The 22,821-nt window shown below is 44.1% G+C and overlaps 2 protein-coding genes and 4 non-coding genes across 9 annotated transcripts in view; 5 read left to right on the top strand and 1 right to left on the bottom strand.

Moving 5' to 3' along the window:
* tex10 (testis expressed 10) overlaps window positions 1–7,110 on the top strand; it is a 35,194-nt gene extending 28,084 nt beyond the window's left edge. For all 3 annotated transcript variants that reach the window (XM_039619410.1, XM_039619409.1, XM_039619408.1), the window contains exons 10-16: window positions 211–380; window positions 3,196–3,373; window positions 4,138–4,360; window positions 5,873–5,953; window positions 6,081–6,265; window positions 6,345–6,555; window positions 6,656–7,110. In XM_039619410.1, coding sequence (XP_039475344.1) covers window positions 211–380; window positions 3,196–3,373; window positions 4,138–4,360; window positions 5,873–5,953; window positions 6,081–6,265; window positions 6,345–6,555; window positions 6,656–6,778 — 1,171 coding nt within the window. In that variant the 3' untranslated portion in view covers window positions 6,779–7,110. The remainder of the gene's footprint in view (window positions 1–210; window positions 381–3,195; window positions 3,374–4,137; window positions 4,361–5,872; window positions 5,954–6,080; window positions 6,266–6,344; window positions 6,556–6,655) is intronic.
* Window positions 7,111–7,143: 33 nt separating this feature from the next.
* The window catches only part of invs (inversin), a 36,527-nt gene continuing 20,849 nt past the window's right edge, over window positions 7,144–22,821 (bottom strand). For both annotated transcript variants that reach the window (XM_031754033.2, XM_039619407.1), the window contains exons 17-19: window positions 22,357–22,508; window positions 7,903–7,989; window positions 7,144–7,820 (exon numbers count right to left, since the gene is read on the bottom strand). In XM_031754033.2, coding sequence (XP_031609893.1) covers window positions 7,705–7,820; window positions 7,903–7,989; window positions 22,357–22,508 — 355 coding nt within the window. In that variant the 3' untranslated portion in view covers window positions 7,144–7,704. The remainder of the gene's footprint in view (window positions 7,821–7,902; window positions 7,990–22,356; window positions 22,509–22,821) is intronic.
* On the top strand, window positions 8,188–8,260 carry trnat-ugu. Its single transcript has one exon. It is a non-coding gene; the product is annotated as a tRNA-Thr (tRNA).
* On the top strand, window positions 9,978–10,050 carry trnat-ugu. Its single transcript has one exon. It is a non-coding gene; the product is annotated as a tRNA-Thr (tRNA).
* On the top strand, window positions 14,961–15,033 carry trnat-ugu. The gene has a single exon. It is a non-coding gene; the product is annotated as a tRNA-Thr (tRNA).
* trnat-ugu lies at window positions 16,947–17,019 on the top strand. Its single transcript has one exon. It is a non-coding gene; the product is annotated as a tRNA-Thr (tRNA).

The following is a 22,821-nucleotide window of genomic DNA, read 5'->3' as shown; positions in this document are numbered from 1 at the left end:
AAATCAAAACTACCCATTATCACATCTGTGCCTTCCCTGAATAGTTTTATTTTTGCTCGTAAACGAAATGTAGTGTAAAAATAAATCTGTCTCACTTTGGTGGTCACATTAACTTGTGCTCAGATGTAAGAACTGTAACAGTTGTGTAATAACATCAGGCCTTGATGTGGTGGCCTTGGGTTAACATGCCCTTTTTGTGTCTCTCTGAAGGAGCAAGGTGCTGTCTCGCTGGTTGGCATCTCTTCCTGTGCAGTTGTCCCAGTTGGGCCACCGTAACCCAATGCTGTCTGCGCAGCTCATCCTTTCCATCCAGGCCGCTGCTTCTCGAGGCAACAAAGACCTGCTCAGCAGTCTGCAGACGCATGCCTGCACGCTGTATGGTGAGCATGAAAATGCAGTGATCATAATGTTTGGGGCCACTTGTGAAATGTTTTTTGGGGTGGGGGTGCAAATGGAGCAATCATACTTGAGAACTGAGACCCCTTAGAAAAAAACTCTGAAGTGTGTAATCTGTCATGATGTGACTCCTGCTACCAGAGATCTGTACAACGAAGCAGGATTTGGACTGTTAAAGGTTCCCTCAAGTTTAGTCCTGAGTTTTCAGTATTATGGAGGTGGTTCACTTATTTCCAGGATACTTCGCTATGGTTACTTATGATGCGGACCTAACCTGCACAGATTATGGCTACGTCCAGACGTACACGGATATTTTTGAAAACGCAGATTTTTCCGTGTTTGGGCCTTTCATCCACATGTAAATGGCGTTTTGGTTCACTGAAAACTGACATTTTTAAAAACTCCTGGCAGGGTGGAGATTTTTGAAAACTCAGTTTTTGCGTTTAGGTGTGGACGAGGAAAACTGAGATTTACTCACGCAACGTCAAAGGTGTACGCTGTTTTTGACGTCATGCTGTGTGACACGTTATTGTTTACATGAAATAAATTTATACAATGGCGGATAGAGACAAAATACTGTTGCTGTTAATCTTACTATTTGCAGTTTTTCCACGCTTGCATATACACGCAGTTATTGTCCCTCCATTTAGAAAGACAGAGGCATCAGAGTGAACTTCGGATGTGGCTTCTACATTCAACACAGATGCTCTCACAACCCAAATCCTGATGTCGGTTTTGAATAAATTAAATTTTTTTTAATTAAATTTATTTATGCTTATTTGTGCTTAAGGTTTTTTGAGGACACAAAACCCTGTTTAGTCTTTCCCTCCCGGGCTTCTAGACTTCTGATTGGCCAACATTTCGTTTTTAGCGTTTACATGTGGACGGAGATATTTTTTTCAAAACTGCACATGTGGACTTTTTTTTTTTTTTTTTCAACGGAAACGGAAAATCTCCTTTTTCAAAAATACCTGTGTACGTGTGGATGTAGCCTGTTCCAAATTAGAGATCAGCAGGTATGAAATAACCGTCTACTCAATCAGTTTTCTGAAAAATGGTATCACTGTTGCTCGTAAAGATCTTTTATTTTTTTATTTTTTTTTATTTTTTTAAGAGTGTCTTTATGTAAGTATGTAAGGCCTATCCTGGGGGGGAAAAACCCCATCATCTGATTGGGAACATGTTACCCTAAAACCTATATATACCTTTCAGCGTTGATGGTCCCTTTTTGCATGTGCAAACTGCCATACCTTCAGAGATGCAGGCTGAGCACTGACAACAAGCTAGATTATCTCTCTCCTCTTTATTTTGAAGGACATGGTGTCCATTTGTGTTTTCAAAAAGAATTTTGAATTTTGATTTATCTAACTACTGGACTCTTTTTCAGTTTGTATCAGTCCATCTGAAAAGACAGCAGTGTTTGTAGATCATCTGCACATATGCATGAAAGAGCTTTAACCTGCACTTGTGGACGGCATGGTGAACTGTGTTCTTAGACAAAGATTTCTGGAAGTGTTCCTGAGCCCGTGCCATCATTTCCATGGCAGATGAACCTCTACCTCTCTAAGAGGCTCTTTTTTTTTTATACCAAATCATATTACTGACCTGTTGTTAGTTTCTCCTTGTGTTTTTTGTTTTCGTTCCTCAGACCAAATGGTGGAGAGGTATTTAGGCCCTAGTGGGAGTTGTCCCTTAAGAAGGTTGTTGGCTCACTGTTGATCATGTGTCTCATCACATGAGCCAAGGTGTGGAAAAGGGTGTGGGGTCATTATCAGCACAGGTTTCGGGTGAAACAATCATGTGACTTATTGAGATCAATTGATGCAAGATGTGAGTGGGCGTTAAGGTGCCTGGGAAGAGATCTCAAAACTGGATTGTAGGTGGCAGTGGATCATGTTGCAAGCCACCACCTCTGTTCAAGGATGGTCGTTCACAGTGGACATAGATGGCTTCTTTCACTCCTCTTTCAAACCATCTGTCTACTTTATCCAAAATGTGAACAATGGTATCCTCGAAGGAGTTTTTATTTTTACAGTTTAACCCTCTTCTACAAAATACAAATTCTTGCAGCTCTTGATCGACTTTAGTTCTCTTGAACTTTTGTGTGTGGAAAAGACCAAACTGAGGGAATAACGCTCCGAGGTTACAGACACTTCACGACTAGGGAAAAATACTGTAGGTGTAGAAATACATTAATTTGCAATCAGAGGTGGGAATCACAAAATTAACCCAAAAGAAGAAGCGTAGAAGCTTTTTTTTTCCCTGTCATTTCTCCTTATGTTGCATGCACAGGTCTAGCAAAGGTATACAGACCTCCAAAAACTGTGACTCTCTGACTAGAGTAGTTCCCATAGGAGGCACTATAACGCTGTGTTAGCCACCACAGGCAACTTTGTACTATGCTGGAAACCCGTCCATAAGAGCAGCTCAGAGAATGGTCAGATAGTTAGCTGGTGTGTAACAGAAGGGGTTGGGAAGGGAAGGGGGGTGTTTCTGATAGAAACTGCCGCAGAGCCAGCAATTCACCATCACAAGACTCCTTTTGTCTGAGAGCTTCTGACATCAGCATGTGCGTCAGAGACGGACAGAACACCACGCACACAGACGCATTATCTGAGCCCTTACTGTAGTAGTTATGTCTTTCGTCTGTCTCTTTTACTGGTCCCAACATAGTCTGGTTTTCCAAGTATTGGTCCTAATTTTCCAGATAGAGCTCCTCGTTAAATCCCCACAGGGTGCGCGGCATTGCTGTCTCTCCATAATTACACGTGACTTGTGCGTCTCTGTTTGTCTGTGAAGATCCACAGGATGGGGTCGTGGTGCTCTTACCATCAGAGTCCCAGCAGCGAATGGTGCAGCTGCTCTACTTCCTCCCCAAGATGTCCCAGCCTCTTCTGGCCAATCTGAGCAGCTGCTGCACTGCTGGACGAATCTCTGCCAGCCTCGCCGCCTCTCTGATTCGTATCATACATCTTAGGTGAGCTTTCAGACCCGCTTTGGAAAGCACATGAACACATTTGTGTTTGACAGCAGATGGTTGCTGGCACACAGGCACACAAACGGCGCTCTGCCTGATCACCATCAGATGGCAGTGTTGCTCTTTCACAGACAAATCAGTGACAGTTTTTATGACCTATTACCTGCTTGTTGACATAAACTGAGATGAATATTCTGTATTTTTGATATTCAACTTCCTTATGACAATTAAACCAGGTTTTTATTATATTTTGTTCTATTATCATCCCCAGTTAACCTTTCTCTGTGATGATATGTGTGTGCTGCCATGTTTGACCTTATTCTTATGTCAGTGGGGCAGTGTTATACAAATTTTGAGTGGTGGGAGTACTGAGTTCATATGGGATGGTGTGTGTGTGTGTGTCTTGAGTGTTGTACAAAGAGCTCTTTTTGAGGCTGGAATGCAGGATCGTCATGGAGTATTGAGAAGACGGTCTGCATGTGTCTCCCGGGCTTTATGAAACACCCTGTTATTCACACACATTTCTCACTGTTACAAATCTATACCCCCCCCCCCCCCACAGGGCAAGGAAGAAGTTTTCATAACTATATTTCAGTGTGCTGTTATTCTTAATATTCTTGAAAATAGAAGAACACTGAAATCAAATCATGAATAATCCTAAAGTGTTTGAAATGTGAGAACTTTCAAAATTTACAAAGCCTGAGATTCAAATCACAATTCAGGGTTTTTGATTGTGTAACATGATCACTGATTATGTTCTCCAGGTCCCCTCTGAGCAGCTGGACAGCTGGGAGCCAGGAAGCGGCATTGCAGGACATGGACTATTTCAGCTTCCTGTTCTCCACCCTCATAGGCTTCTCGTCCGAACAGCTCGCCTCCCTGCAGGAGGCAGAGGATGACAGTGTCCTGCCTCCCTCCGCTCTTTCACCTCTCAGCCTCTACCCCACCCCGCTGGAGCAGTTCACCCACCACTGGGACATTGTTGAGGTGTGTTCACTGTTCACCTTTTTAATCCCACACTGAAACCCTTACATTTAACATTAGAAATAAATCTGGAGGAGACCCAGACTTGCATGTGAAGGAAGGGGTAGAAAAGACATTGTTTTGATATTCTGGACACAGCTGTGGTCTGTCGGTCCCCCCGGTCTCTCTCCGTCTGTCCTATAGAGCTCAGAGGGTGGAAGCTTTATCGTTGCACTCCGGCTGAGAGGGGAACGTTTATCGCGTTGCGCAGGTTGGAGATGCTTGGTTATCGGGCATAGTGGATATGCACAAATGCTAATGAGAGCCCATGGCATGATGGGAGAGTGACATTTCTGCACAGAAATTACCGTTAACGTAACTGTGCCCTGGGGCAAGAGTGTGTGAGTGTGTGAGCAAGTGGGGGGCTTATAATCACTAATTCAGCTCCTCAATTAAGGTCTCAGATCCTACCTCTCTCATCTCCCTGTCTGAGTCAATCACAGGGAAGTGGAAGGAAGGGGGAGCGGAGGGGGACGCTTGGTGAGGATAGGAGGAAGGGGGGGCGGCATTAAGGACGGACTGTGTCAACTCTGGTTCGGCTAATGAGATGGGATTGTTTTTAATGACGGCGAGAATGCCAACAGGTGCACCGTTCAGACACACACCGGCTCACACACACGCACCTAAATTTGATAAAAGTTAATGAGAAATTTGATTTGGATTTCAAGTTAATGACGGAAAGCTGAGCCTTATTTTTCACTTTTAAAAAGTTAGTGGCATGTCGGCGGTTTAGGCCTGAAACCACTCGCTTGCTGACAATCTGGAAAGTGAAAATGGTGAAACTGAAAGTAAAAGTCATTTGTATGTCATATCTTTGGTGGTCAAGTGACAATCAGGAATACTGCATTCTTTCTGTATTCTTTCTTTTTTTTATGGGCCACCATGGAGTTAAAATATTTAAAAAAATAAGTTGGAAGGAGGTAACAAGGGCAGTGCAGACTGTTATTTGGAAGAGAGAGTCATTTTTCTTTTTTGTACAATTACGAGCAGTTTACCTGTCAAAGATAAATACTTATTAAGGATTTTAGCAGTAACCTGTAAAATGTTTAAATCTGAACCCCCAGCTGAGAATAAATGGATTGCCATAGTGAGTAATATTCAAGAAACTGAGAGAATTACTTTTTCCTCAAATATTATGGGCTGATCAATTTACAATAAATTGGGAGAAACTGATGTATGTAATCCAGTTATATACCTAGTTTTCTTCTCCCTGTTTTTGTTTTGTTTTTGTACCTACTCTTATACTCTTGAGTATATGTATTTGTGAAGAATGCAACAAAATAAAAAGATTTTTTTTTTAAAAAGATAAAAATTAGAGCAGAAAATCTGTTAACCCTGGAGCATCTGTTTTAGAGCTCATGTGGTTACATATCTGCAGTCAGATTCCTCAGTCACACATTCGGAGTTTGAAATCATTACATCAGTGAGACACATGTATGGATATGGTCATAACCAAAGTAACTGTTTGATTTATAGGAAGTGTGCCACTGTCTGGAAACTCTGGGCTCAAAGTCTCAGTGCTTTGACGTCTTACAAACTGGCATTTGCAACTACCTGGTAAGAGACTGTTGTTATTAAGCATGCAGTAAATCACACTGATTTTTTTTACGTAAAGTTTGTTTATTGCTCAGTTTTATTTTATTTATACTTCAGGTGTATTTTTTTGTGTGTGTGTCTGTTTCAGACCAAGTTAGGGGTGGTTTCCGACAGCATGGCGGCCGGGCTGCTGAGAGCTGTATCCAGACTGCTGGATCTCTCAGTCCTGCCCCTTGAGCCCGTGTTGCGCTTTTTGTCACAGTGCTGCCTCAGCTTGTTGTCGTTGCTCCTCACCCTGCAGCAGGAGGCACCTACTGAAACCAACCACAAAAGGTGTACTTAAAACTCTTTCAGTGATCTGTGCTGATTGATTTTGATCGAATGTGTTAACACCCTTGCTTGACATTTGCAGGGAAGCAATTTGGGGTGCGTGCGTGACAGCACTGAGCAGTATTCCTCGCCTGCTGCGGGTTGTCCTGCAGTCGTTGCGTGTTCCCAATCTGAACGAGGAGGAGCTGCCGCAGCTCGGACAGATCCTCTCCATGCTGCTGCAGCACACGTCGCTCCACAGCCAGCTGCTGGCCAACACCACTATGCTGCAAGAAATCCTCCAGCACCTCACGGTAAACGCGCCCACACAGATGCAGGCATATTCAATTGAAGGCATTTGAATGACACGGATGGAGACTGATCACCTGATTACTTTGTGTGTGTGTGTTTCAGAGGTTCTCCCGGGGTGCAACCAGGGAGCAGTGGCTGACAGACCTGCTGTACTGTTACAGCGTCACCGTGGCTCACGGCTCGTCTGCTCACCGTGGAAATCTGGGCCTTCGAGACATATACTAACGGATGTGCCCAACAGTACGTGGTGTGTTGCTCAGTTTAGCCTCCCAAACATGTTACAGTCACAATGACAACACGCAGGGCTCAGTACTGACAAGTACACATGGTCACACTTTCATACAGAAGACAATGAGAACTTTTTTTTTTTTTTCAAAGTACTCCACATTCTTGTTCTTTCTTTCTTCTTTACTGTTTTATTCACAGCCCTGGTAACTGTGTATTTGCTTTTGTGAGTGTTGTTAATACTGAACGGTGGTCCAGTGGCTACTTAAGTGACTTTGTATTAAAAGGAAAAGAGTGCGGGGTAAGCAGAATAAAGGCAAAATGAAGTTAAATCAGAGGACTCTTTCTTTTGTTTTAGTTTTTATTTTTCACATTTTTTTTAATAACACATTATTAAAACATCCAGTATATATTTATAAAAGTACATAATAAAGATTGTTCTGTGCAAATAAAAAAAGAACAGTAAAAACAGCATAGTTCACAAATAATACTTTTGAGAGGGAAAGCACTTTAAGACTAGAGTGTGTGTGGTGTGTGTGTGTGTTTGTGTCTCGGTGGCTGCAGGTGGGCTATCTCTATGACTGGCTGTTGATAGACTGCCTCATTCTCCACAACGGGAGGAAAGGTTATCTCAGTGTGTGTGCGACAGCGACGGAGAAGGAGGGAGATGGAGTGTGTATGTGTTCCTTCCACAATGGATGAAAGGTTATCTTTTACACACACCATTTTCTGTAGACTTAACCCCACCCTGTGAGGTCACGGCTCTGATGTCATATGGCTTAATTTTAGAAAACTTGGCACATTGAGTGAACAATGCGTAGAGTAATTCTATAGAGGCAAGACTGCCAGCCAGCTGAGAAAACATCAAAGAACATGAAGTGTGTGTGTGTGTGTGTGTGTGTATGTTTGCGCGTATGTGTGTGTGTTCAATGTTTTCCCCGGCCTCGTGTCCCCTGTCCTGCGCTATGTGGTCTCAGGTGGTAAGAGTAGAGCTTGGCTTGATTCATGGTGTCAGTCAAAGGCACACAGTCTATACCGCTCACTGAAAAAGAGAAGTATTTAATAACTTTTGTTGAAACTTGTATTTGATAAATAAAGGTGTGTTTGTGTGCACAAGCACTTACACTGGCTCTGGGTGCGTTGAGGGATGTTCAAGAGCAGCTGAGACTGAGAGTCCCGAAATGAACGCCCTCGTCTGGACTTTGAGTTGCCTAAAGGGCAGTAAAGTAAAGAGTTGATGAAATTAAGCTTTCCAGCTACATAATGTGAATGGTTTCTGAACAGAGGAAGTTGGTGTTGAATACCAAAGCCTGGGGCGGTCCTTTACCTGGTTGATCTAGTTCAGGGCTCACACCCATGCTTGTTCTGTTGTCTTTATGTAGTGTATCCATGGGTGTTACTCCAGCAAGGGCCCTATAGCTCAGTGGTTAGAGCACTGGTCTTGTAAACCAGGGGTCGCGAGTTCGAATCTCGCTGGGGCCTTTCAATTATTTTGAACCTGTAAATCCCCCCCCCCCCCCCCCTCCTCAAGGTGGACACATGTTGTACCTTTACTTAGGCCCATGTCAGGAGAGGCTAGGGCCTCCCTATATGATAGGCTGACATCAAAACAAGGCCACCCCTTTCCTCACTTCCCTAGCAAGGAGGATGTTCTGGTGAGACACTCACAGACACAGTACTCATTTTGTGTCACACTAGGGGAGAAATACTAACTCTCGGATTGTCACACATCTCTGTTAAGAAGAAAACTGTCCCCAGTAGTACTTTACAGGGGAGAAACTCCCATCTGTGAAGAACATGCACTGAGGACTGAATGCGCCTGGTTAGGTGCTGTTATATCTAGCCTCTTAAACCTAGCAAATGTCTGAGGTGAGGCACCGGATGCAGCTTCACACATGGCCTGGACAGAAACTCCCTTAAAGAGAGTCCATGATGTTTCCAGACCTTTAGTGGAATGTGGACACAGGCCAGCAGGAGGCTTGAGACCCCCACTAGAATAGGCCAGCTATCCAGTGGGAAAAGCACTCTTTAGACACAGGCTTTCCTATAAATGGTTTAGCCCAAGATACAAACAGCTGGTCGCTTTGTCTAAAACTCTGGGTCCATATGAATATGCAGAGTACAGACTGGAAACAAGGTATGCAACCGCTGTTCCTCTTAAGAGTAAGGCAGCGGGTAAAAGGCTGGCAGTTCCACAGGGGAACATGTGCCAATAACTTTTGGGATAGAGACGGTGTTGAGTGGCATACATACTGAGTGGCACACCTTCATATTATTTGGGGAGAACTGAATGCACAACCTCTACACTGAAAGAGCGTGAATTTCTCCTACAAACTTAGCCGAAGCTAAAACAATCAATAGAGCTGTCTTCAAGGACAGAAATTTTACCTTCCTGGCTGAAACCAACCCCATGGTAACACTCTGAGACAGAAAATCTTGTTTCTTACACTCGTGGAGCTCAGGTATACAATGTGGGGAGACTTACATGATGGTGGCCGTCACGGTGAGGGTCTAGTCCCTGTGAGCCCACCCACCTCTGAAAGTCCCATGTCCAGTCGCATCATCACTACAGAGGAAGCTATCAGGCCTAGCAGCCTCTGGCACTGTTTGAGGAAAACTTCTGTTGCGTCTGTGAAACAGTGCTAGGGATGACTGTATGGCCAATGTTCTCTTTGAAGACAAAAATGCTCTCCCCCAGAGAAGTCTAGACCTGACCCCTATGAAAGTAGTGCGTTGTTGGTCTCAGTGTGCTCTTTTCCACATTTATCTGAAATCCCAAATTCCCCAGGTGGTGTATAAGACATTCCACCTCCTGGCAGTTGGGGGCTGCCACAAGCCAGTCATCGAAGTATGTGGCTACCCGAAAGCCTTTTGCCTGAGCAGGGCCACTGCTGCCTCGGTGCATTTTACAAACACTGTTGTGAGAGGCCAAAAGGCAGGACCACAAACTCATATGCTATCTCCTGGAAAGCAAATCTTAGATACTTTCTGTTTGGGGGATCTATGGGGATGTGGAAATAAACCTCCCGCAGTAAAGCAATGTAATGTGAATGGCCTCTGAACACAGGGCAGCTGGTGTTGGATACTAAAGCCTGGGGCACTCCTTCAACTGGTTGATCAAGTTCAGAGTTCACACCCATACTTGAGCCATGGTCCGGTTGTATTTATGTAGTGTATCCATGGGTGTTACTTCAGCAAAGGCCCTATAGCTCAGTGGTTAGAGCACTGGTCTTGTAAACCAGGGGTCGCGAGTTCAAATCTCGCTGGGGCCTAGCAATTGTTTTTGTCTTGTATATTTTTTCCCCCCACTCTCACTGGACACATTACCCCCAGTACCTACTCAGATCAACTCACCACAGCTTGCCATGGCTCTGAATGACCGGTTTTCCATTACAATCAAGTACCACAGAAAGTGCGTGGTGGTCATTATAGCAACTCGTTGAGCATCCCATGGCGTAATTGGTAGGCGTAACAAACACTACAACAAAGGTCGAGGTGACTATACACCTGCTGTTCGGTCTGTGAGTTGGGGACAATGGTGCTGATTTTTGTAGCCATTTCTCTCGTTTTCAGGTTTCAAAAATGGTGGTTTTGAATTTCATGAATGTGAAAGGCTCTAGTCACTCATCGAGTGACGCCACTGAACAGCCAATCAGTGGCATGCAGTTTGATGATGTCAAAGTTTAGTACCTGCTCAGATCGCTTTGGAACCCCGGCCAAGCAGGTATTCATTTTAGTACCTGGTACCAAGTGCTATGACCTAATGGAAATCTCTGAAAAAAGTGTTGTCGATCCAAGTAGGCAGTGATGGAAAAGGGGCTATACTGTACCTTTACTCATCAAGAACTGAAAGTAAACTTAAGGTTATGTATATAACCCCGGTTCTCTGAGTAGCATGAGTGAGTGTCTCACTACAGGAACACCCCCTGTGTGACCTCATCGGAAGCTCAAATGCCCTTACGCCTGCCCTTACAGGGTGGCTAAGTGACGTCCATGTCAGGAGAGGCTAGGGCCTCCTTATATAATAGGCTGACTGGTTAGGTGCTGTTATATCTAACCTGTAAAACCTAGCAAATGTGTGAGATGAGGCCCAGGATGCAGCTTCACACATCGCCTGGATAGAAACTCCCTTAAAGAGTCTTGATGCATTCTTAATCATCCAGATAATTAAATCTCAAAAGGTTGATTCTGTTCATCTGGACTTAGTGTTTTCAATGGGAGAAACGTTTCGTCACTCATCCAAGTGACTTTTTCAGTCTCAGTTGACTGCAGGTTTCTCCAGTCTTATAAACAGTACATAGCACATTAACTAAAACCAGCCCACTGAATGACCAATGGGCTGTGAGGTCAGTTCCTTGATCATTAATATGCAAATTGTCATTACCATTGATCAACAAGCACTGATCAAAGACCACTGATTAATGGCCATGAGTACCATTCACAGAGAGTTGGGGAATGGCTGCAATCACAGCATTGTAAGATGGCGAAAGATGTAGCCTTAGGGTATCGAAACCCAATTCTTGTTGAGAACTGGTTTCCACTGTTTCAATTCCTTGGAATTGTTTGCCATTTTTGCAAACGATTCCTTTATCGATTCCAGTCGCCCCGAATGATGTCACCACGTTGCGGAGCGTCATTTACCTGGCAGGAAACACGGCGCCTAAGCGGCTCAAACCCTCAAAAGTTTGGTTATACTTTACGAGAACGGATGACAACAGGGCAACTTGCAATACTTGCAAAGTAGATATTTAATTTAAAGGAGGAAAGACTACGAATATGCAAAAGCATTTGCTCACAAAACACGCGATGACCTTAAATGAATGTCGTGTTTTTAATTCCGCTCTGGACTCATGAATCTCAACCCAGCAGCAGCGGTAACGTTTGCACATCCTCTCCCGTTAATACGGCAGGTAAATAATCAACTAACAGTGCATATTATGTTAGCGCGATCGGCCTTATTACAAAACCTGCCATTACTGTGCGCTGCATTTAGGTACCATGATGAGAGAGAGCTGGCTCAAATGCTGGCAATTCTCGCTGCAGTCTACCGGTAGCGTCTCCTTTCAGGCCAGGATAGACGAATGTCACCGAGCAGTGACTAAGTTTGTGGTCAAAGGCTTGCACCCATTTGCCACAGCAGATGCCCCCGATTTTCGGTAAGTGAATGTGTTTAATTGTAGGCAGGGACATTACTGGATATTCTTGTGTAATTGCTACAGAATAATTTATGTTATACTTTGTTATTGCTACAGAAGAATATTTATTTTATTATTTTACATTTACAATTTTTTTTCCTGGGGACCCTGTGACACCCCATTGAAGAGCCGTAGGCTGTGGATCTCTTAAGATCTCACTGTTGGGTTTGTAAGGCCATGTTACTCCTAAATTTCTATCTTGTTCAAAGAGAAGATATAAAACAAAGTTCTAAGCTAATCGACCTTAGTGTTCTCCTTTTTAAAAAAGAATCGATAAGAGAATCGATAAAGAATCGAATTGTTAAACAGAATCGAAAATGGAATCGGAATCGTGAAAATCGTGAAAAGACGAAACGAGCTGCAGTTTTTCTCTCTGAGCTGTCTTTGTCCATCAGCTCCTCACATTAACGTTACCGTGACTCCTACCCTTAGGTCCCTTCCTCAATTCAGAGATGGTTGTTCCCTTTTCATGTAAACGGCCTACTTGACTCCCTGCTCAAACCAGCGTTCCTACCTGTCCAGGATATGTACATCCTCATCATTGAACACTGGCATGTAGGTGTAAATAGACTGTGGAGTCTTGGCCTGACGAGTTAGCTCTTCTGTGTTATGCCATCTGCTTTGCCAGAGAATGTTTGGTTTCCCCGAGGTATAAATCATGGCAATCCTCCTGGCACTTAGCAGCATATACTATATTACTCTGTGTCGGGGGACGTGATTCTTGGGGTGGACCAATTTTTGGCGCAGCGTGTTTTGGGGTTTAAAAGCCACAGAGACTCTGTGTTTAGAAAAAATGTGTCTCAACAGTTCCGATACTCCTGAAACATAGGGGATCACTACGGGTTTTTGATTAGGTTTCAGTTGTCCTTCTCTCCTGGAGATTTCTTTAGGTGCCTTCCCAGCTTTGACAAATGTCCAGCTGGGATAACCACATTTACTCAGGGCCTTTTTGACCTGATGGTCTTCTGCTTCCGTGGCCGCTGTGTCTGTAGGGATGGTGTTCCCTCTATGTTGTAGCGTCCAGTTTGACCCAGTTTGTGCTCAAGTGGACGATGAGAGTCAGACCTTAAATACTGATCCGTATCCGCAAGTTTACAGTACACATTAGCTTTTAAATGTCCCCCATTACTGATGGAAATCTCCCAGTCTAAGAGGGCTAAACTGTTGCCCCAGCAGACCACACCGTAAAAGATGGCTGAGGCCACCACAGATTCATAGAAGGTCTTCAGGAGTGGGACCTTCACTTCAAAAGACCTGAGCAGGTACAGCCTGCTCTGCCCTGTTTTCTTTCTCTAGTGTTGATTTGGAGGTAGTTCTGCTGGCACCAGTCCACAAAGCCTTGGGTCACTTCTCTGTAGTCCTTATCGTCCCCATCAGTGATGAGGCCGACTGTTGCAGAGTCGTCAGAGAACTTCAGCAGGAAGCACTGGGTGAAGTTGTGAGAGAAGTCTGCAGTATAGATGGTCATCTCTCACCTTCTTAACAAAATCCAAGGTGCTCTGGATGTGGTGTTCAGAGCTGCCTACCAACGCGTTGAGGATCGAAGCCAGAAACTTAGAGATATTATAGGTGACCGAGTTGATCATACAGACAATTGGTCTTAAAGGCAAACCGTGTATATGTATCTTCGGTAAACCATACAGACTTGGTGTAGATTCCCCTGGGTATAGCCTGTGGTATGAGGTCCGGTCAATAGAACTGTCTTATTCTAACTGCTTCAGACAATCTATCACCCTCTTCCTGTAACCACTTCCTGGGTCTCGTTTCAGGATAATTATGTTGTTGTCATTACTAAGTGATGTGAATGCCTTCCTCTCCTCCATGCTGATGTTGGATGCTGGGGGCTTTGCATTGCTGAGACAGGCCTAAACTTTTGTCCCTGGTTGCTCTGCTTCCACATCTTCAATAATGTTGTTTCAAATTTCTGTTTCTGTGGCTGTGATCAGTTCCACTCGTAGATTTTTCTCGGCATCACAGTTCAGTTCAACCCCAACAAAGTTCAACCCTTTTGCAAGTATGTTTTTCACTGCTTGGGTGAGTTGTCTGTCAGACAAATCTTTCACCCACTTGTCCTCGGTGTGGTATCTTCTCTCTTCTGGCCGATAGTTTCCGACGCACAACAAGTAAGTTGATGAATGGCCTTTGATCAATGATCAATGGTCTTGATCAATGGGCTTTGATCAGTGGTTGTTGATCAATGGTCATGACAATTTGCATATTAATGATCAAGCAACTGACCTCACAGCTTATTGTTCATTCAGTAGGTTCGTTTCAGTTATTGTGCAAAGTACCATTTATAAGGTTGGGGAAACCTGCAGCCAGCTGAAACTGAACTTTTGGGATAAAGGTGGGGTTGAGTGTCACACTGACCTTCATATTATAAGGGCCATCATGGTCAGGTTCTAGTCCCGGTGAAGGTCTAGTCCCTGTGAGCCCACCCACCTCTGAAAGCCTCATGTCCAGTGGCATTATCACTACAGAGGAAGCTAAAAGGCCTAGCAGCCTCTGGCACTGTTTGAGGATAACTTGTGTTGCCTCTGCAAAACAGTGCTAGGGTGTATAAAAGCATTTGTGTGACAAGCCAGCTTCTGGCAGTTGGGGGCTGTCATCGAAGTATGTGGCTACCCAAAAGTCTTTTCTGTGAGCAGGGCCACTGCTGCCTCGATGCATTTTACAAACACCGTTGTGAGAGGCCAAAAGGCAGGACCACAAATTCATAGGCTATCCCCTTGAAAGCAAATCCTAGATACTTTCTGTGTTGGGGATATATGGGGATGTGGAAATCAACGTCCCACAGTAAAGTGTGTGTTAAATTAAGGTTTCCACCAACGTAATGTAATGGCCTCTGAACACAAGGCAGCTGGTGTTGGATACTAAAGCCCAGGGCACTCCTTTAACTAGTTGATCAAGTTCAGAGTTCACACCCATACTTGAGCCATGGTCCGGTTGTCTTTATGAAGTGTATCCATGGGTGTTACTTCAGCAAAGGCCCTATAGCTCAGTGGTTAGAGCACTGGTCTTGTAAACCAGGGGTCGCGAGTTCAAATCTCGCTGGGGCCTAGCAATAGTTTTTGTCCTGTATAATTTTTTCCCCCTCTTCCAGGTGGACACATTACCCCCTTTTCCATTAATACCTACTCAGATCAACTCGCCACAGCTTGCCACGACTCGGAATGACTGGTTTTCCATTACAATCAAGTACCACAGAAAGTGGGCTGCATGGCCTCATCAGAAGCTCAAATGCCATTACGCCTGCCCTTACAGGCTGGCTAAGTGACACCCATGTCAGGAGAGGCTAGAGCCGCCCTATATAATAGGCTGACATAGCGTCAGATGCAATTCAAAACAAGGCCACCTTTTCCTCACTTCCCTAGCAAAGAGGGTGGTGTGGTGAGACACTCGCTTATACTACTCATAGAACCGGGGTTATAGAGATAACCTTAAGTTCTCTTTATTAGCATTCATTTTATTCATTTTTTTTCACACTAGGGGAGAAATTCTAACTCCCAGATTGCCAGACATCCCTGTTAAGAAGACAACTGTCCCCAGTAGTACTTCACAGAGAAGAAGCTCCCACCTGTGAAGAGCACACACTGAGGACTGAATGCGCCTGGTTAGGTGCCGTTATATCTAGCCTGTGAAACCTAGCAAATGTGGGAGGAGAGGCACAGGATGCAGCTTCACACATGGCCTGGACAGAAACTTGCTTAAAAAGAGAGTCCATGAGGTTGCCAGACCCTTAGTGGAATGTGCACACAAGCCGGCAGGAGGCTTAAGACCCCTGCTAGAATAGGCCAGGGCAATTGCTCCTACTATCCAGTGGGAAAAGCGCTTGTGGCAGTAAGGACGGACCCAACCACATATTTGCTCATTATGCACACTTTATTTCCCGGTTGCTGCTTTTCCAGTCCCTGGCAGCAGCTTTTCAGCTGTCAGCCACACATACACAACAACAACAACCTTAGGACCCAGTTCACTCTTTTTAAGCAGGTGAGGCGTGATTGCTGTTGGAGTGTGTTGGTCTCCCCTGCAGCCGCGCCACAAACCACGCCCCCCCACATTCCCCAATTGCCTAACTGAGGCCAGGGAGCCTTTCCTGGCCTCAGTCGGGTCGGGGATGGCTCCCCACAGTAACACTCTGAGACAGAAAACCTGGTTTCTTATACTCGTGGAACGTGAGTGAACAGTCTGGGGAGACTGTTCACTCACTGTGACGGTGGCCGTCACAGTGAGGGTCTAGTCCCTGTGAGCCCACCCACCTCTGAAAGTCCCATGTCCAGTGGCATCGCCACCACAGAGGAAGCTATCAGGCCTAGCAGCCTCTGGCACTGTTTGAGGAGAACTTGTGTTGCCTCTGTGAAACAGTGCTAGGGATGACTGTATGGCCAATGTTCTCTTTGAAGACAAAAATGCTCTGACCCAGAGAAGTCTGGACCTGACCCCTATGAAAGTAGTGCGTTGTTGGTCTCAGCGTGCTCTTTTCCACATTTATCTGAAATTCCAAATTCCCCAGGTGGTGTATAAGAGCATTTGTGTGACATTCCAACTCCTGGCAGTTGGGGGCTGCCACCAGCCAGTCATCGAAGTATGTGGCTACCCGAAAGCCTTTTGCCTGAGCAGGGCCACTGCTGCGTCAGTTCATTTTACAAACACCCTTGTAAGAGGTTCAGTGAGAGGCCAAAAGGCAGGACCACAAACTCATATGCTATCCCCTGGAAAGCAAATCTTAGATACTTTCTGTGTGGGGGATATTTGGGGATGTGGAAATCAATGTACTGCAGTAAAGTGTGTGTGAAATAAAGGTTGACCAGCAAAGTAATATGAATGGTTTCTGAACACAAGGCAGCTGGTGTTGGATACTAAAGCCCAGGGCACTCCTTTAACTGGTTGATCAAGTTCAGTTCACACCCACACACTTGAGCAATGGTCTGATTATCTTCATGTAGTGTATCCATGGGTGTTACTTCAGCAAAGGCCCTATAGCTCAGTGGTTAGAGCACTGGTCTTGTAAACCAGGGGTCGCGAGTTCAAATCTCGCTGGGGCCTAGCAATAGTTTTTGTCCTGTATAATTTTTTCCCCCCTCCTCCAGGTGGACACATTACCTCCTTTTCCATTAGTACATACTCAGATCAACTCACCACAGCTTGCCACAACTCGGATCAACAGCCCTTACAGGCTGGCTAAGTGATGCCCATGTCTGGAGGGCTAGAGCCTCCCTATATAATAGGCTGACATAGCGTCACATGTATTTCAAAACAAGCCCACCTCTTCCTCACTTCCATCGCAAGGAGGGCGGTTTGGTGAGACACTCGCTCATGCTACTCAGAGAACCAAGGTTAAATACATAACCTTAAGTTGTCTTTCATCGTCATCTGGGAAGAACCTGCACTGAGGACTAAATGTGCCAAGTTTGGTCCCGTTACATCTAGCCCATAAAACTGAGCAAATGTGAAGATCCCTGCTAATATAGGCCAGGGCAATTGCTCCTACTATCCAGTGGGAAATGGTCTGTTTAGACATAGGCTTTCACATATTTGGTTTCCTTCGTGCTCTCAGTAGACTTTACCACTAACTACCAATATAAAGCCATCAGTACCCATTTATGTGAAGGCTTAACATAAAAATTTCAATTTTTTTTTAAAATCTCAAATTGTAGACTCTTGTAGAGAGTGACACAGTGGCCCAGGACAGAATCGAGTTTTTTTCTCACTGAGCTCCATTTGTTGTATGCTTACTGCTCCTCTTTTCATATGTACACTCTTTAGGGAGGGTGGGGATTGTAGTTTCACTTACCCCCTTATTCTAAGGTGACTCCAGGACAGATTTTTACAAATGTCCTTTACAAGATCTGAGGATTGAGACCAGCTCTAGGACTCTGTGACAGGGTTTGTGTCCACTCACAGAATTGAACTGGGAAGCTTTCATGTATGAGATGCATTAACCACTATACATACAAATATCATATACAGTCTTGTTGTCTGGCACATAAAAAATAATATTTAAACACCAAAGTTTTTTTAAATTAGCAAACAAACAAATAATAAAATCCTTTCTTTTAAATCTGTGACGAAAAAACGATCTTGTTCTGACACAGATTTTTTAGATATAAGAGTGCTGGAAAGCTATTTTAAAAAATGGTTTATAATAATTAAGTGTGCAGGTGATAAATTCCACAGTTCATACGTCTGTCTACTTCGAGATAAGAGGGAGTAAGAAAATGACTCTTGTGTGTGTGTGTGTGTGTGTGTGTGTGTGTGTGTGTGTGTGTGTGTGTGTGTGTGTGTGTGTGTGTGTGTTGGGGGGGTTAATGTGTGTGCTCAGCAGATAGCTCTACGCAGTTCGTCTGACATTCCCCCTGACAGCTCTGAACTTTTCACAGTGCCAGGACTGTCAGGTAGAGAGGGAGGAGAGGCGAGAAGGGGGAGGGGAAAACAACGTCAGAAGACCGGGTCGGACCGTGAGCAGAGAAGCTGTGCGGGCTTCTGTGTTTTAGCGCAGCAAGGCTTCTGTCTGTCCTCCCATCATCACCTGGTGATGTGTTAAGAAGGTCACGCCTGTCCGTGAGGGCGAAACCTTACCAGAGGTTCCACGCGGGAAACAAGGGTGATACCGTCCCGGCATGTGGATTGAAGCATCAGCCAGACATTTCCACAGTTGCTACAATGTTTCCTACACAGCTGGACTTGTAACTTCTTCTTCTTTTAATCTTACAATCTTGTGACAAAAAAATCTTCAAAAGTTAAAACTTTAATTCATGCTGCACATCCCACTCATTCATTTCTCAGCCACTATTTTCTGCTAACTTAACCCAACACGATTTCAAGGTTCAGCCAATTAAAAACATTCCTAATAAGCATATTTAACTCAGGAGTTGCAGCGTGCACGAGCTGCTATAAAACTGCAAAGGGTCAGAGCACACCAAGAGGTCATCTACAACTACTAGAGTTAAAATTAAAGCTGCTTTTCTTACACTTCATATAAATTGTTTCTAATGTGGCAAAGTTGCAGGTGATAATTTCTATAATATGTTTATTAGCATGGCTGTCTCTTGCTCATTATTGCTTGTTTACAAACTGCAAGGTCCCTGCTTCTGTTAAGAGTGCTTTCCCAGCCTCCTCATGTCCTATCATCTCTTTGCTCGCATGATAACACTCCTCCCCAAAAAAAGTGTTTTTCCTGTTTTGGTGTGCACTCAGGCGGACTCACAGGTCACAGTGTTGCATTTGTTGAGCATTTCAGCCACTAGAAACATTAAAACCTAATGTTTGGAAATTGAAAAGTCATTATTTCAGCGGTGAGCCATCATCCTGATTAATCCAATATTACATTACCAGAGCAATTAAGTGCAGCATTGCTCTCAAAGGCTGTTTAGTCTAAAATAGATCTGCTCAGTTTTCATGCTTCTGCTTTTTCAGAGTTAAGTGCAATGTCACAGGATCGACCATACATTTTTAAATAGATGTGAGAGAAAGATATATTAAATACAGTGGCTTGCAAAAGTATTCGGCCCCCTTGAACTTTTCCACATTTTGCCACATTACAGCCACAAACATTAATCAATTTTATTGGAATTCCACGTGAAAGACCAATACAAAGTGGTGTACACTTGAGAAGTGGATCGAAAATCATACATGATTCCAAACATTTTTTACAAATAAATAACTGAAAAGTGGGGTGTGCGTAATTATTCAGCCCCCTGAGTCAATACTTTGTAGAACCACCTTTTGCTGCAATTCCAGCTGCCAGTCTTTTAGGGTATGTCTTTACCAGCTTTGCACATCTACAGACTGAAATCCTTGCCCATTCTTCTTTGCAAAACAGCTCCAGCTCAGTCAGATTAGATGGACAGCGTTTGTGAACAGCAGTTTTCAGATCTTGCCACAGATTGTCGATTGGATTTGGACACCAGACAGGTCAGGGATAAAGTTATTGAGAAATTTAAAGCAGGCTTGGGCTACAAAAAGATTTCTCAAGCCTTGAACATCCCACAGAGCACTGTTCAAGCGACCATTCAGAAATGGAAGGAGTATGGCACAACTGTAAACCTACCAAGACAAGGCCGTCCACCTAAACTCACAGGCCGAACAAGGAGAGCGCTGATCAGAAATGCAGCCAAGAGGCCCACGGTGACTCTGGACGAGCTGCAGAGATCTACAGCTCAGGTGGGGGAATCTGTCCATAGGACAACTATTAGTCGTGCACTGCACAAAGTTGGCCTTTATGGAAGAGTGGCAAGAAGAAAGCCATTGTTAACAGAAAACCATAAGAAATCCCGTTTGCAGTTTGCCACAAGCCATGTGGGGACACAGCAAACATGTGGAAGAAGGTGCTCTGGTCAGATGAGACCAAATGGAACTTTTGGCCAAAATGCAAAACGCTATGTGTGGCGGAAAACTAACACTGCACATCACTCTGAACACACCATCCCCACTGTCAAATATGGTGGTGGCAGCATCATGCTCTGGGGGTGCTTCTCTTCAGCAGGGACAGGGAAGCTGGTCAGAGTGGATGGGAAGATGGATGGAGCCAAATACAGGGCAATCTTGGAAGAAAACCTCTTGGAGTCTGCAAAAGACTTGAGACTGGGGCGGAGGTTCACCTTCCAGCAGGACAACGACGCTAAACATAAAGCCAGGGCAACAATGGAATGGTTTAAAACAAAACATATCCATGTGTTAGAATGGCCCAGTCAAAGTCCAGATCTAAATCCAGTCGAGAATCTGTGGAAAGATCTGAAAACTGCTGTTCACAAACGCTGTCCACCTAATCTGACTGAGCTGGAGCTGTTTTGCAAAGAAGAATGGGCAAGGATTTCAGTCTGTAGATGTGCAAAGCTGGTAGAGACATACCCTAAAAGACTGGCAGCTGTAATTGCAGCAAAAGGTGGTTCTACAAAGTATTGACTCAGGGGGCTGAATAATTACGCACACCCCACTTTTCAGTTATTTATTTGTAAAAAATGTTTGGAATCATGTATGATTTTCGTTCCACTTCTCACGTGTACACCACTTTGTATTGGTCTTTCACGTACAATTCCAATAAAATTGATTCATGTTTGTGGCTGTAATGTGACAAAATGTGGAAAAGTTCAAGGGGGCCGAATACTTTTGCAAGCTACTGTATATTATGAAATTCTTTATGGCAAAGATTCAACAAGGTGCTGGAAACATTTCTTAGAGATTTTTGGACCATATTGACACAGCAGCATCGCACAGTTCTTGCAAATTTGTCCCTGATGTGAATCTTCTGTTCCACCACATCCCAAAGGTGCTCTATTGTATTGAGATGTGGTGACTGTAGAGATTTCTGAGTACAGTGAACTTACTGTCGGGTTCAAGAAACCAGTTTAAGATGGTCTGGTCTTTGTGACACAGTGGATTATCTTGCTGGAAGCAGCCATCAGAAGTCATAAAGGGATGGCAACAGCAACAACACTCAGGTAAGCTGCAGCATTTAAATGATGCTCACTAAGGGGCCCAAAGTGTGTCAAGAAAATATCACCCACACCATTAACAGCAGCTTGAACCAGTGATATGAGGTAGGGTGGATCTGTGCTTCCATGCTGTTTATGCCAAATTCTGATCCTACCATCTGAATGTCACAGCAGAAACCAAGAATTACTGGACCAGGCACTGTATGTTGTGTGCTCAGAGGTGATCTTCTGCATAACTTGACTATAATGAGTAGTTAACTGAGTTACTGTTGCCTCTGGCCATACTCCTCTGACCTCTAGCATCAACAAGGATTTCAGTCCAGAGAACTGCTGCTCACTGGATGTCTTTTTCTTTTCCAGTCCATGCAGAGATGATTGTGTGGGAAAATCCCAGTAGATCTGCGTTTTCTTTAAGACTAAGACCTTTTTGTCATTCAACATTTACAAGATATTGCTTACGGTCTGTTCTATACACCTTGATTTGTAGCTTCATCTGCTTCTAATGCCACAAAATGTTGTTTTAATTAAGACGTAAGAGTCGTGAGAAGACGGACAGACGACGGACAAAATCTGCTGCAATTCCTTAAACATCTTTAATAACACCACTGTTTCTCACTCACTACCTGACTGTTTCCTCTTTGACTTACAGTTTTGATCAAGTGCCAATGATATTAAAATTCTCTGACCCATTAGAAAGAAGGCTTTTCATTCATTTTACCCTTACAGTTTGTGCAGAAAAAAAACATTTTCTGACAGTTTTATCTTAACCAGGTCATCTTGACCACATCTACATGCCGAAATACACTGACTCGCAGGTGTGTGATTGCCTGATTCGATATTTACATTAATGAGCAGGTGTGCCTAATAAAGTGTCTGGTGAGTGTAAATAAAGCAATAAAATGAATTAGGAACTGAAAAAAGATTTGGGGCAGTATGCTGGTGATCTTACCGTAGATGCTTTGTAGCACAGAGCTCTTACTCTGTGTTGGTTTAGCAGGTTGAGCTCTGATTTCCACCTTCCTCCTGTTATGGGTGTAGTTTGAATGTCTGGACTCCACCTCTTCATGGGCTTTTACCTCCCTCCGTCTGCGTGCACAAAACCTGCAAACACACATCGACACAAACACATGCACGCAGTTCTATAAAAATCATCTCTAACAGCGTTCAAAGCTTTAAAAGCTGGCAAGTCCTCACACTAATTCTTACTAAGCGTAAACAAAGTAAACAGTTTATTCAAGGAAATTAATAGGCAACATATACACAATATAACTGTGAAGCTGAGGAGAAACAGAGGGCCTCCTGCAGTGGACTGGCATCCTCTAAGAGAAAAGCAGTCTGTGCATGACGGAGAGGAAAGCAACAAGAGGCTTCTGGTAGCTATTAGAGCAGCCCGGCTGAACTTTTAGCCTCTTGT

This window comes from Oreochromis aureus, linkage group 11 (genome assembly GCF_013358895.1).
Source record: "Oreochromis aureus strain Israel breed Guangdong linkage group 11, ZZ_aureus, whole genome shotgun sequence".
NCBI classification, from domain to species: Eukaryota; Metazoa; Chordata; class Actinopteri; order Cichliformes; family Cichlidae; genus Oreochromis; species Oreochromis aureus.
The sequence above is the reverse complement of the archived record's forward strand: the minus strand, read 5'-3'. Positions and strand labels throughout refer to the sequence as shown.